This window comes from Aquarana catesbeiana, linkage group LG02, assembly GCF_042186555.1.
Source record: "Aquarana catesbeiana isolate 2022-GZ linkage group LG02, ASM4218655v1, whole genome shotgun sequence".
NCBI lineage: Eukaryota > Metazoa > Chordata > Amphibia > Anura > Ranidae > Aquarana > Aquarana catesbeiana.
In genome coordinates, this window is record NC_133325.1 from 575986956 (window position 1) to 576002696 (window position 15741).

Genomic DNA, 15741 nt, shown 5'->3' on the forward strand with positions numbered 1-15741 from the left:
AAAAAGGATCTGTCATGGCACTATACATGTATAGAGGAGTATAAAAAGGACCTGTCATGGCACTATACATGTATAGAGGAGTATAAAAAGGACCTGTTATGGTTATTTACAAGTATAGGAGTATAAAAAGGACCTGTTATAGCTCTATTCATGTATAAGAGTATAAAGAGGATCTGTCATGGCACTATACATGTATATATAAGTATAGAGAGGACCTGTCATGGCACTATAGATGTATATATAAGTATAGAGAGGACCTGTCATGGCACTATACATGTAAAGGAGTATGAAGAGGACCTATCATGGCACTATACGTGTATATATTAGGGGTGCTGAAATTAATCGCAGCATCGATGCATCGTCATTCGGGAGTCCCCGATGCGGCATCGATGCATGCGACCGGAAAAATTTATTACTTGCCCCGCCCCCTCCCGGGAGAGCGCTCCGTGCGTATAGCTGTTACTTAGTGTGTGTATATCCCGGTCATGTGACTCCCGGCCCGCCTCTCTCCTCTCACGTCTTTCCTGATGTCAGCCCCACCCACTGACTGGAGCTATCAGGTCAGAAGAGAGGCGGGCAGGGCTGACATCAGGAGAGAAGTGAGAGGAGAGAGGCGGGCCGGGAGTCACATGACCGGAATATACACACACTAAGTAACAGCTATACGCACGGAGCGCTCTCCTGGGAGAATTCCCTGCTGACCTCAGGAGAGAACACCGGCGGCTGGAATGGAGATCGGGGGGAGATGGTGAGCAGGCAGATCGCCCTGTTCATTTCAGGCTGCCATGGTCAGAGGGACAGTCACAGCAATGACACGTTTCTTCAAGTAAGTTCCCTCTAATAATTCTCTATCGCCCGAGTAGGATTACAAATTACAAAATGTGCGCCTGCCTGGCCACGCCCCCTTCTTATCACTAGGCAACTCAGTGTTTACAGCGTTACCAGGTTGTGTCACAATCACTATTTAGCTGATCTACATAACCCACCCAACACAAGTCCATATTATAGAACTGTCTTCTATGTGCCTTCACACCACAACTCTGGATTATTGTCCGCAGTCTTTGACCATCTCCTGTACTATGTCCGCAGGCTCTGACCATCTCCTGTAGCATGTCCGCAGTCTCTGACCATCTCCTGTAGCATGTCCGCAGTCTCTGACCATCTCCTGTAGCATGTCCGCAGTCTCTGATCATCTCCTGTAGCATGTCCGCAGTCTCTGATCATCTCCTGTAGCATGTCCACAGTCTCTGATCATCTCCTGTAGCATGTTCGCAGTCTCTGACCATCTCCTGTAGTATGTCTGGAGCTCTGGAGCTCCTCTGCTGTCTCTTTTTTTCTTAAGAACAGATAGAATAAAAAAATGGAGTTCTCCAGACTACTTGAATTTTTTTTTTATGAAAACCATGCGCACTTGCGGACTTGCGCCGTAATCGCGATGCATTGCGTAATCGAATCGTGAGGCCAGTGAAGATGCGCATCCCTAGTATATATAAGTATAGGGCGGACTTGTCATGGCTCTATACATGTAAAGGAGTATAAAGGACCTGTCATAGTTGTTTACATGTATAGGTGTATAAAGAGGACCTGTCATAGTTGTTTACATGTATAGGAGTATAAGGAGGACTTGTCATAGTTGTTTACATGTATAGGAGTGTAGCGCTGGTAGATTTTTAATCTACTGCTGATAGGTAAATTTAGTGGATTATCTGTTCATACATAGTCAGATTTGCCTCTGTTTCAGCTCAGCTGAGTTGCATGTAGTTTCACACTGTGCCTGTGGGTGTCGTTGTCACTATGGGCCGGTGTTGGAAATGCAACACGTTGAAGTGTATGAGTGCTCCTCTGTCCCGGAGATAACTTGGTGGAGGTGGTCCTCCGAGTTGCATTCTGGGAGAGGGTATTTATGGGACAGACGCCATGTTTTAGGGTCTTTCGTTCAACCTGCTGGCCCTCCTGGCCGAAAGGTATGTGTTAGGAGTACTACCTTGTGGTCCTCTGACCGGGGGGCCCGCGTTGGTGCGGCGTGTGGGTGGGCCCAGAAGCCTGTCTGGGGCCTACCACAATGGCAAGGGAATGGTCCTGGGCTGTCTGTCCTACGGGAAGAAGCTGGACAACTGAGAAGATCCCAGGGGAGGACCCGTAATGGAAGGATCATGTGCAGTGCTGGTCTGGAGAGGGGCCTGGTGACTAAATTTCAGGACGCATCCTAAAGTTAACCTACCACATAGTACTACCGGGTCGGCTTAAAGGTTCTAGTGCTGTGTTTGCTATTCACCATAAACCATTACATCCTGTGGCAGAGGATCGTACGGGTTTCTATTCCATTCAAGTCTGTGGCAGAGACTTTTGTTCGTGCTGCGTACTGGCTGCTAGGTTAGGGAGAGAAACCTATCCAGGCGGGCAAAGATTCAACTCTAAAAGTAGAGTACATTCGACTACAAGATTCCAATTTCTAATAATCCACTAAGAAAAGGTATTTGAACTTCCCTGCAACTCTTCTTCTGCCTCTTTCCTGCTACTTCCTTTAATCACGTTTATTAAAGCATTGGAAAAGATACTCAAGTGTCCAGTGCCTACATTGTCTGGGATTAAACTCAACGGGACCCTAGACCCGGTTCTGGTGAAATTGAGGTAACGAAGGTGACGGTAACAGCCCGCTATAATCCAGCAGCTCCACCAAGAGTTATTGCTACAGGAGTATAAAGAGGACCTGTCACAGTTGTTTACATGTATAGGAGTATAAAGAGGACCTGTCATCAGTGGCGGAACAACCAGGGTCGCAACAGTCACGCCTGCCAGTGTAAGGGGGCCCCAAGACCGCACGAAAGACTTCCGGTCTGGCACCTGGTGTAGCGGCTGCTGGCTCTCTCACCTCTGATTGGCTCGCAGCATGTGCGGGGTGTTTCTGTTCCCACACGCTGTGATTACACTGTACGGCATCTCTCCCTCTCTCCCCCCTTCCTCCCCCCTCCTGCCCACCCTTACACTAACACACGGACTGAAGTCCCCCCCCCCTTTTCCTCGGCTCCGATGTCAGAGACAGGAGAAGGAGGGGGAGGAGAACGGACACAGCACTCAGCATCAACAGAACGGGATGTGCTGATCTGAGGTTTGTACTGAATCTTAATGCTTGGCACTGGCAGGGGAAGGGGACTCAGAGAAGGGGAAAATTGCCAAAGAAGAATACTTGCAGTGATTTGGGGGGATAAGAGGGTGCTTTATGTGCTAGGGGGCACTTTGGGGTGGGAAGAAAACGTGTGAAGGGGGGGGTGTCAGATTTTTTAATTAACCCCCCTTCCAGCACAATTTCTCTCCCCTCCCAAAGTGCCCCCTAGGACCTAAAGCATCCTCTTATCCCCCCAAATCACTGCAAGTATTCTTCTTTGATAACTTCTTAAAAGACAAACTGGCTGCTATTGAGGGGACAATCATGGTGTCTGGGATCCTGGGCACCTTGCTAGAGATTCAGGGCAATTGCTCCAGGTACCTATGCTAGTGCCCCCCCTGTCAGACAAGTTAGTGGAGCCAAGTGCCTGAACTTTTTTTGGGCACTGGGCCCCAAGACTCAGGGCCGGTTCACACCACAAATCATATAGGAACGCGCTGTGCGTTCCTTTGCAATTCACATGCCTTCCAGGTGCTGTGCGATTTCAGCCATTCCATTTTAATGCGCTGAAATCGTGTCGGTCTGCACTGAGCATGTGCATGCGCTGCTTTACAAAACGCACAGCAACTGGATCGCATGGTACTGTTGATCAAACATTCTGGTGCAGGCAAACACTGCATTTGTGACCTGCATTTGGGTAGTCATTAACCCCTTGCCACACACAAATATGCGGCCTCACGGGACCTGGGCCTTGGCACAGAGAGGCTGCATATTTGCATGAATTGTTATCAGTAGCGATGTGCGCGCCTTGAGCGCCCCTTCACAGTTACCGGCGTCTAACTGAAAGCTCCCGATCACTTCAAGCGATCAGGAGTTTTTGGATCACATGACTGCCAGGAGGCACAGCGTGAAGAGGTACACCCATTGCAGATCGCTATGGCAGTGCATTTTGAATGCAGTGTGGGAAATGCACACAAAACACAGGTTTCTCTCACAGCATTCTGGTATAAACAGACCCATAATCCGGATACACAGGATTTCATTTGTATCTCAGGAAGATCCCACCAAAACCAGGACAGTTGGGAAGTATGGATTTGTATTAGAAGGGGAGATAATTTGTGTTTTGGGGGGTTTGTACTGAGAAGGGAGATTTGGGTAGTAGGATTTGTGACAGAACTGGGGAGAGTACTTATGCTGGAATAGGGGAAAGAGGATTCGTGCTGGGGAAGATTTGGGGGGGGGGGAGCAGATTTGACCCAGGATGAGGGGGGGGAGGGGGGTTCTGCTGGAAGGGAGGACCTGGAGGAGAGGCTCTGTGCTAGAGGTGGGGAGAGGATTTTTGCTGAGAGGGGGATTGGGTGGGGATGGATTTGTCTTTGGGGGATTTGAAGAGACGTCCTTCATGTTGCACCCCATCACAAACACAGGCATAATGTGAAGGAGGTCCCAGCATGGCTGTAGACAGTAGGGGTGGGGGTTGCATTGTGGAGGGGAGAGGTGTGGCAGGTGAACAGTGGAGTGGAAGAGCATCAAAAATCGAAATGCACCTTCGCCTGTGTAGACAAACATTCTTGCATCGGCTCTTCTGTTACTGATAACTGCATCCTGACTTGGCCCCACACCATTCCTCACCCCTGCTAGGCCAATGCTGCCAGATTGACATTCCAACCTCCATCAGTGTCCCCAATGTGAGCCACTTGCTGTCAGAGCTCTTCTACCGCACCACTGCAGCTCATATTCCTGGGGTCAGCAACGGGTACGTTGGTTCTCCTGTCACAGGTGATCTGCTCAGTGTCCGCTCACTGAGCCTGTCAGTAACATCCTGTTTAAAAGCCTTTCAGATGCTGGGAGTGCAGGTCTTACATGCCGGTAAAATCTATCACATTTATGGCAGTACCTAAATGCAGATGGAACACAGTGGCGGAACTACCAGGGTCACAAAGGTTGCACTTGGAACTTGGTCCTGGTGTTCTACCCCAATGATGGCAGAAAGGAGGCTGCTGTGAGACCCTAAGAAAGGGCCCCATAATGAGAGTAAAGGGATCCAGGCTCAGGACCAGAGGTAAGGGGGGCCCTTCATGATTTCTTGCACCGGGGCCCTGAAAGTTGTAGTTGTAGTTGTAGACGCCTCTGCCTGTCATCGCTTTATACATGTATGTAGTAGTATAAAGAGGACTTGTCACGGCTCTATAGGAGTGTATAGGAGTGTAAAAGGACGTGTCATGGCTCAATAAATGTAAAAAGGACCGGTTATGGCTCTATTCATGTATAGGAGTATAAAGAGGACCAGTCATGGCATTATACATGTATATAGAAGTATAAAGAGGATCGATCATGGCTCTATACATGTATATAGAAGTATAAAAGGACCTGTCAGGGATCTATACATGTGTATAGGAGTGTAAAAAGACGTGTCATGGCTCAATTCATGTATGTAGGAATATAAAGAGGACCTGTCATGGCTCTGTACATGTATTTAGGAGTATAAAGAGGACCTGTCATGGCTCTATACATGTATGTAGGAGTATAAAAAGACCTGTCAGGGCTCTATACATGTGTATATAGGAGTATAAAAGGATGTGTCATGGCTCAATGCATGTATGTAGGAATATAAAGAGGACCTGTCATAGTTGTATACATGTATAGGAGTATAAAGAGGACCTATCATGGCTCTATACATGTATATAGGAGAATAAAGAGGACCTGTCATGGCTCTATACATGTATAAAGGAGTATAAAGAGGACCGGTCATGGCTCTATACATGTATATAGAAGTATAAAGAGGACTTGTCAGGGCTCTTTACATGTATATAGGGGTAGAAAGAGAACCCGTCTATGCACTATACATGCATAGGAGTATAAAGAGGATCTGTCATTGCTCTATATATGTATGTAGGAGTATAAAGAGGACCTGTCATGGCTCTATACATGTATGTAGGAGTATAAAGAGGACCTGTTATGGCTCTATACATGTATATAGGAGTATAAAAGGACCTGTGCATGGCCGGTGGCCATGATGTCACCCGCGATCGCTCCACAGAGAGCCACAACGGGGATCTGTCAATGTAAACAGACAGATCCCTATTCTGACAGGGGAGGAGAGACAGATCTGCTGTTCCTACTGATTAGGAACAGAGATCTCTCTCCTCCTCCAGTCAGTCCCATCCCCCCCCCCCCCAGTTAGAAACACCTCCCAGGGAACACATTTATCCCCTTCCCTGACAGTGACATTTACACAGTAATCAGTGCATTTTTATAGCACAGATCGCTGTATAAATGTCACTGGTCACAAAAAAGTGTCCAATCTGTCCACCTCAATGTCACAGTCTCGCTAAAAATTGCAGATCAAAGTAAAGGCAGGCAGCAGAGAGATGATGTAATCTCTCTGCTGCCCATGGCTGCACAGTGAGGGCGGAACTTCAGTGATGCAGGGCAGGCGGTGAGAGATGATGTCATCTCTCTGCTCCCTCCGCCCACCGGTGTTCTGATGAGAAAGGCCCCCTGTCGAATAATGCCCGCCCTGTACTGCGCTTGCGCAATACGGAGCGGCCGAAAGCCGCCAAACATTGGAATAAGCTCCCGATGCTTGTGCAAGTCTGCAAGGGGTGGACTTGTTCATGATGGGAGTGTGTGAGGGGCGGATGGCAACAGAAGGGGGCATTTTATGCAATAATGGGCAGTGCTACTAAAATGGGGGCGGAATATGTCACAAAGCTGAAACACATCTCCTAAGCAAATATATCTCTGCTATTCTTCCTACACAAGTTAAGGGCAACTAGTGTAGGAAGAATAGCAGAGATATATTTGTTTAGTGTTTGAGTGTCGTGACAAATTCCACCACCATCTTAACAGCACTGCCCATCATTACTAAATACGCCCTATTGTGTTGCCATACGCCCTTCACACACTCCCATCATGAACAAGTCTGCCCCTTGCAGACTTGCACGAGCATCGGGAGCGTGTGGCACTATGTCGGCTATAGTGCGCAGGCGCTGTCTACAGTTGATCATCAATTTGGATGTTCAGAGGCTTTCGTCAGCTCGCTACTGCGCATGCGCAGTACTGGGTGGGCATTATTCGACAGGGGGCATTTATCGACAAGACACAAGCCCGCTGATTGGCCAGAAAGCCTGCTCACCTTCCGACTGTCCCACCCGCTGACTGTTCCCCTGTTCTGCATGTACGCTCCTTTCACATCGGCGCCGGGCTCCTCACAGTGGGATTCGCAACGGGCGGAATGGGCTGGCTGGCGGACGACAATTTGCCGCCCCCCTGAAATTGCCGCCTGGGACGATGGTACCATCGGGTCCCATGGTAGGGATGGCCCTGCATGTGGGGGACACAGCAAACATGTGTAAGAAGGTGTTCTGGTCAGATGAGACCAAAATTTAACTTTTTGACCTAAAAGCAAAACGCTATGTGTGGAAGAAAACTAACACTGCACATCACCCTGAACACACCATCCCCACCGTGAAACATGGTGGTGGCAGCATCATGTTGTGGGCATTCTTTTCTTCAGCAGGGACAGGGAAGCTGGTCAGAGTTGATGGGGAGATGGATAGAGCCAAATAAAGGGCAATCTTAGTAGAAAACCTGTAAGAGTCTGCAAAAGACTTAAGACTGGGGCAGAGGTTCACCTTCCAGCAGGACAACGACCCTAAACATACAGCCAGAGTTACAATGGAATGGTTTAGATCAAGTATATTCATGTATAGAATGGCCCAGTCAAAATCCAGACCTAAATCCAATTGAGAATCTGTGGCAAGACTTGAAAATTGCTGTTCGACGCTCTACGTCCAATCTGAGAGAGCTTGAGCTATTTTGCAAAGAAAAATAGGCAAAAATGTCACTCTCCAGATGTGCAAAGCTGGTAGAGACATCCCCAAAAAGACTTGCAGCTGTAATTACAGCAAAAGGTGGTTCTACAAAGTATTGACTCAGGGGGGCTGAATACAAATGGACGCCTCGCTTTTCACATATTTATTTTTAAAAACGTTTAAAAAAGCATTTATCATTTTCCTTCCACTTCACAATTATGTGCCACGTTGTGTTGGTCTATCACATAAAATCCCAATAAAATACATTTATGTTTTTGGTTGTAACATGACAAGGGGTATGAATACTTTTTCAAGGCACTGTAAGTGTTTTCTCATGTGTTAAGTGGTAGAAATTACAAATTCTTAATGTTTTAGTGCTGGGCTTGTACTGAAAGGCAAAAATTAACAAAATAAGAAGAAAACCCTAAGAAACCTGCAAGATCCAGACTAGTGTTTTCCCACTGGAGGACTATTTCTCCCTTATACCAGAAATAGCTCTTTTGTGGTCATTTACTAAGGTATAGAGAATGTCTATTTAAAGAAGTGATGTCCATTTAGCTTAGTGAATAAAGAAAACTTTGAATACCCTATCATGTGTAAAGAAAGTAAAATACAGGGTTTTCCTTACACAGGGAGGCTGATTTACTAAAGGCAAATATACTGTGCACTTCTAGTGCAGTTGCTCTGCAAAAATGCAGTTTTTTTTAATTTTCCTTGCATGCTCCTCTCAGATCTAGAGCAACTGCCTCTAGTTGCCTTTAGTAAATCAACCCCATAGTAGGATGGCTGGAGTAAATGCAGTTTCCATTTATTCACTAATCTAAGGGAACATCTACTTTGTTGGGTTCTCTTTTAACACAAGTCCATTGACTGGAGTTGGAGCATCGAGGTATTGAGCAAATGTTTGGAATGTAAATAATGAGTGGGAGTATCATGTCATTTGCATCACCACATAACCATTACATTGGAGTCTGTAGGCACACAACCTTAAGTGTCCAAAGCAACATCCCTCTGCTAGGATCTTTTTTAAACAGAATATATTTTGTAAATGACTGATCCTAACCTGTCTTAGAATATTGTTACAATGTGTAATAGTATAAATCTTTGTGAAATTAGATTTAGTTAAAAGACTGCATTTTCCTCTAAAAATAGACAAATTTTGCTTGATAATTATACAGGGAAAGGCCCCTCTTAACTTTGCCACCTATAGTACTGGCCTAATGTGCCTATTGCATCCAGTTCTTGCACCCAATTTACATAAAGAAGAGACCCACTGCTGTAACTACTGAATTGAATCATAGGCACAGGAAGAGTGACAGTTAGCTCTCGGTTCTATAGCTTTAGTGGTGCTTTAATAGGGCAAAATTCAATACATCCTTTTAGCAAAGCTGGAAATGCACAAGTTTATATTAAATATTAAAATGATTCTGTATGAGTGAGGGATATACTGTAACTAAATTATCTGTACAAATTCCAAAGGTTAAACTGTAATATTCAAAAATACAGTACTAGTGTAGATATTATTTAGTATTGACTTATTTATTGCAATCTGCAGCAACTTACCTACATACTCGACAAGAACAGCCAATGCAATGACAAAGAGTAGCTTCATTTGTGCTGGTATATCTGGTCCTGAATATAAGCTGAATACCCTATCAGACCAAAAATGCAGAAATCTTCACTTACAGCTGACTTTATAGATGAGGGGGTGGGAGCAAACCATAAAGTAGGCCGAATGATCAGAGATTATAAAAAGTAATCTGACGCAGAAACCCCAGGGCTGTCCTAATTGGCCAAGGCTGACCTACCTTTTTAACTTGTTTAGTGCCCACTTCATGACAGTCGGGTGTTCATTTCACAAGTTCATGAGAATGTACACAGCATGCAATTTTTAACATAGGAATGTGACTGATCAGATCAAGTGTCCCTGTTCACACGTCAAATAGAGACCTACCTTACCCTCAGGTCATACTTCTAGCATAACCCGCAAAATATCAAATCAATGTGCGTATATTAAATAATTTTAATAATATTTAGCTGTGTATGACAAAGCAGTGCAGAATGCAATAAGCTACATTACCAAACAATCATAACACATTGTCTTATTATTCTGACTGCAATAACCTGAGTGTGAGCAGTTAAATTATATCTACACCAAAAAATGAAAAAAGAACATTTTCAGCGGGTACAGAAGATATTTGTTGATCTCAAAGTGCCATTGTAACTTTCTGTGTGCTGAAAACAGAACACAAACATCCTTATATTCCTTGCATAAACTACTACTCTCATCAATCCCCTACGTACTGGAAATGAACAAAGGTGGATATTTGAAGTCCAGCATGTGTGACAACCACCACCATATATACTGTGAAGAAACTATTATAACATCAAATGGACAGGAAGCCTGTTATTTGTGGGTTACTAGGTGAACCAAGCCTGGAAAAAATGAAACCAATTACAGCTATCTCATCTGAGGACTGGTATTTTGCAACACATAAAAACACATTATGTTTAGATGCTACATTTAAATATAATTAATTTTTTACCTACTATTGCTAAATACGGATTAATACTTGTGTACATCAAAAAGGATTGTGAGCCGATCCAAGATGGACGTGTAAGACGAGAGCTCCCGCTCCACGAGGTCCTTCTTCATCAGCGTTTCACAGCTAAACAGTGCTTTCTCCTTCACAAAGCCACCGGGACATGGTGAGGACGCCGAGGAGTATGTCAGTGACCCGTTCCCGCTCTCCGAGGACTCAGTTAAGTGCCCAGATCCCCGAGATCTTCCGCTCCCAGCCTAGGGAAAGAGCGCAGGCCTCACAATCTACCTCCGCCCGCACTTCCCGTTCTCCCAGCCGCAGCCCACAACGCATCGGAGCTCACATGGCGGCTGCAATAGACACTCCACAAGGTCCCCCACTGACCACCCCTGCTCTTACCATAGACGACCTACGCAGTGTAGCCACAGATATTAAATGCACACTGCAGGCAGCCATCTCAGACCTGAAAGCTGATATGCAGGCCATAGCATTGAGAGTGGATGACATAGAATCCACACAGGCCCGCCATGATGTCTCTCTTTGCCAGGTACAACAGGTCACAGAATCACATGCCATTCATCTCAGGGAGATTAATCGCCATATGGAAGACCTTGACAATAGGGGGAGAAGATGCAATCTGAGAGTGAGGGGTATCCCTGAAGCTATAGACCCCAATCTTCTCTCACAAACAGTCACAGACATTTTTAATAATCTCCTAGAAAGGCCCCCCGGTGCGCAGATTTCATTTGAACGCATTCACAGAGCATTGCGCCCAAGAGGAAGAGACACAGACCCACCCAGAGACATAGTTTGTTGTCTCTCTGTGTTCCCCCTGAAAGAAGAAATCCTCCGTAAAGCCAGGGGACGCAACCAGATTCTCTTTCAGGGTACGGAAATTAAAATATACCAGGATCTTTCTAACATCACACTCCAACGCAGAAGGGAACTAAAGCCTCTGTTAGAAGTATTGAGGGCCAGATCAATCCTATACCATTGGAAATTCCCATTCTGTTTGTCTGCGACTCATCAGGGTCGCACTGCGAACCTCAGAGTTCCAGAAGATCTAGAGCATTTCTTCAGTACTCTGGACATCCCATTTGTAGAGGTCCCAGATTGGTACAGTGACTTTCGCCTACCTCCCCTAAATAGAGCTTCATCCATAGAAGGAATAGATGAAGCAGGCAATTTCACTTTGAGTCGCCGCCGCCCACACCACTTCCATTCTCGTACCAATGCGAGACCCTCAGAAACACCCCAAAATGGCAGCCCAACTGCTTCACCAGTTCATCGCAGGGCACGCCTAACCTAACCAGGAAGATCCTAGAAGCTCACGCTCACTATACCACACTTTAGTGGCACCAAGGATACCCCTCACTAACCTGTGACTTACTGTTCACACTGGTTTACTATACTTCTTCATATACTTTCTCCCACTTGATAAAGCACTGCTCTCATACACACACCATCTGGAAACAACAACCGAAATGTTACTGACTTTCACGTTCACTCTCACAGCAAAACCAACCCTTACCTGGATTTCATCATTCTTTGACCAACAATCAATCTTTTCAATAACTACTGGGTTCCATATCTTTGACGCCAATTAGATAATATCCTCTTCTTTCCTGAACCATATCTGAAGATATTATACCCTGGATAAAAAGTAACTGTTTTCACAACCAGAAAAGGACTACCAGTTCCCTAATCTTTTCACAATTTCACCTAACACACAGAGCTGCAACCACACGAGTCTTTCTCAAGCAACATAATCTGCATAGAGACAAACCATCAAGCCTTATGCTAAACAAATACCGACCACTTGGCCAGAAGCCCTGCCCTCAGAAGACAACCGGAAAGCAGTCAAAGAACTTATTCTTGTCATTAAAAACCAGTTTTACATATACCTCGTTACCACCCTCATCCCCTTCTCCTCTACTCCTATCCCCCCCCCCCTCCCCTCTCCACATCCCTTTTCCCAACTCCCCCTTTTCACCCCTTACCTTCCCCTCCCCCACCAACAGAAGTTAATAGCATAATAGAGGTATAAGGTGGATATAGTTTAAATAACTGTTTTTTTTTGTTTTTTTTTGTTTTTTAGAGTTACTCCTCTTCCTCTTTTTTCTTGTTTTGTTTAGCAGGTAATACTTCATCGGTAATGCCTCAGTAATACACCGATATATGTGCAAGGTAAAATCTGAGAGGGACACAAAAAGGTAACGGTTTCACTTTATTTCAAATCTATAGAACACTGCCCTTTCATGGTAATGACAATTTCTCACTTAACGCCTTCCCTATAGGAAGTCTTTAGAGTAAAACAAACAGGTACGATCACTATTGGGGGAAATATCCCAAACTGATGGGACTAATCCTTTCCGCATCCCTCTCAGATAATACAGAGAATTACCCTAGGGCCCCTCTCTGTAGTCCTAATGACTCCAGTAACACCACAGTTGCATTGACTTAAAAGGTTATAATTGTTAAAGTTTTTTGTTTTAATTTGGTACCACTCTAAGATACGTCCTATTGTTTTGAATCCACAAAATTTTATACTATCCGGGTCAGCTTTCTTAAGGATTGAAATGTTTTTTTTTTTTTTTTTTTTTTTTTACACACTTATCTGAATATTTAGCTTAAAAGACGGATTGGAACACCTATGTCTTGATTTGCATATACTACCCCTCCATGCTCAGAATGTACTACAATAACTTCCGGACAGATCCCCCCGTTACGAATTCCCCCGAAATCCTCCCCATGTCCCATACTCTGACTAATTAATAATCTACTGGCAATCCAGAGGATCAGAGAAGAAGAGAAATGTCTTTCTTTTATTTACTAGTTCCAATTGGTCCTCTGGTCATTAACAAAATGCACCTAAAATTACTAGTTAAATGACCTCGTGGAGACGTTCACCTTGTTTCACTAGTTGAACGACTCCTTCCACTACTCCACACAACGGTCCCTGTTGCGACCGTTGACACCGGCCGGTTCACCCCCTTAACACTTTTAGTGGACGTGTTCTTACACCTCCACTTCCGGCTACACATTTCCCCATACACCCCCTCTCTACCCCCCTTACTCCACTCATCTTCTCCCACCCCCCACCCCCCCTTTTTTTTTTCTCTTCTTTCTCCTTCTCTCTCTCTGACCCTCTCCGGCTTCCCATTCCAAAAAGCCCTCTCTTCAACTCTCAATTACTCATACCCCATCATAATGACATCTCCAAAACCCAAAACGGCCGACATATCATTGAAACTTCTATCACTAAATGCAAAAGGACTCAACACACCAGAGAAACGCTCCCAAGTGCTGATGGCCATGAGAGCAATGAAGGCAGATGTAATATTCCTTCAGGAGACCCACTTCCGCGCTAACGCCATTCCTAAACTTTCTAACCACTTCCTACCACACAGTTTTCATGCCACCTCTTCGATCTCGAAATCCAAAGGGGTTTCTATACTTCTATCCAAAAATACTCCAATTAAAATAACAGACTCCATATTAGATGATGAGGGCAGATACATATTTCTCAAAGGCACTTTTAGAAACACCGCAATCACGCTTGCGAATATTTATAGCCCTAATTCGGCCCAGATACCATTTTTTCGCAAAATTACCCACCTTCTAGACACATTCCGAGTAGGAATGCTGATCTTAGGGGGTGACTTCAACGTTCCGCTCGACCCTCTACTAGACACCTCATCAGGCACATCTCACTTGCCATACAAAGCGATCAAACAAATTAGAAAGAGCCTCCAAGAGCTACAACTTCACGACACCTGGCGCACCCTACATCCAAAAGAAAAGGATTATACCTTTTATTCTACCCCCCATAATAAATATTCCCGTTTAGATTACTTCTTTCTCACTCAACAAGACCTACCAACACTAAAAACTACCTCCATCGAAACAATGACATTATCCGACCACCATCCCATTTCTCTCACTCTTAGCTTCCCAGAAAAGACCACCTACACTCCCATTTGGAGACTAGATCCATCTATCCTAACAGACAAAATAAAGGAAATGGAACTTCGCACATGCCTAACCAATTACTTCAAAGAAAATGACACCCCAGACACTACCAAAATGACACAATGGGCAGCACACAAATGTGTAATTAGGGGGAAACTGATCTCCATGACAGCGGCAATAAAGAAAGAAAAGAAAAAGACACTGTCTGACCTCTTTTCTAAACTTAAACTTCTAGAAGCTTCACATAAAAAGAACCTAGCTCAAAGAACTCACCTAGAATTAATAGAAACACGCACACAAATACAAGAAGAGTTGGGTTACAAACTTAAGAAGAAATTTGCACTATCTCAGAAACTCTTCTACGAGTTCAGAAACAAATGTAGCCGCTTGCTTGCTCAGTCCCTCCGCACAAAAAGAACCAACAATACAGTACACCGACTGCTCACAAACAGGAGCAGCAATCACAAAAAACAATGATATAGCGAAAGAGTTTGAAAAATATTACACTTCTCTATACTCCCTAAAATCAACAAACTCTTCCTCTACACCCCTGCCCAAAAGACATAATGACATAAAAACCTTTTTAGAACAATTCTCTCCAGATAAAATTTCAGAAGAAATTTCGACATCCCTAGAATCTCCAATCTCCCCAGAAGAATGGGAACAAGCAATTAAACAGTTGAAACCAGGCAAGAGCCCAGGCCAAGATGGCATATCAGCAATCTATTATAAGACATTCAGGGAGACGCTTAGAGGCCCCTTTCTTAATGCATTTAACACACTCTCCCCTTCTAACCCGCTCACCAAAGAAATGTTAGAGGCCCATATTTCAGTCATCCCCAAGGAAGGTAAAGATCCCACGAATACAGGAAATTATAGACCAATCTCACTACTAAACGTAGATGTTAAAATATTCTCTAAAATATTAGCAAATAGACTAACGCCCCTTCTCCCCTCCCTAGTGTCCACAGATCAAGCAGGTTTTGTCATAGGTAGAGAAGCTAGAGACAACACAATCAAAGCGATTAATCTACACCATATCATCACTCATACCAACCAGAAAGGATTTTTCCTTTCACTAGATGCAGAGAAGGCATTCGACAGAGTGGCTTGGGACTACATGACAGCAGTACTACAAGCCATAGGAATTGGACCCTACTTCTCGGGTCTGATCCTGTCCCTTTATTCAAACTCTACAGCTAGAGTAAGGCTCAATAACACTCTGTCGAATGCCTTCCACATACGCAATGGGACGAGACAGGGATGCCCCCTGTCCCCTATTCTTTTTGTTCTTACCCTCGAA

The 15741-nt window shown here is 44.7% G+C and overlaps 1 protein-coding gene across 1 annotated transcript in view; it reads right to left on the bottom strand.

Annotated features, from left to right (window-relative positions):
* Positions 1-9535, bottom strand: part of LOC141127593 (uromodulin-like) — a 52324-nt gene extending 42789 nt beyond the window's left edge. Inside the window, exon 1 of the mRNA XM_073614199.1 lies at positions 9487-9535. Coding sequence (XP_073470300.1) covers positions 9487-9535 — 49 coding nt within the window. The remainder of the gene's footprint in view (positions 1-9486) is intronic.
* Between the last annotated feature and the right edge of the window lie 6206 nt (positions 9536-15741).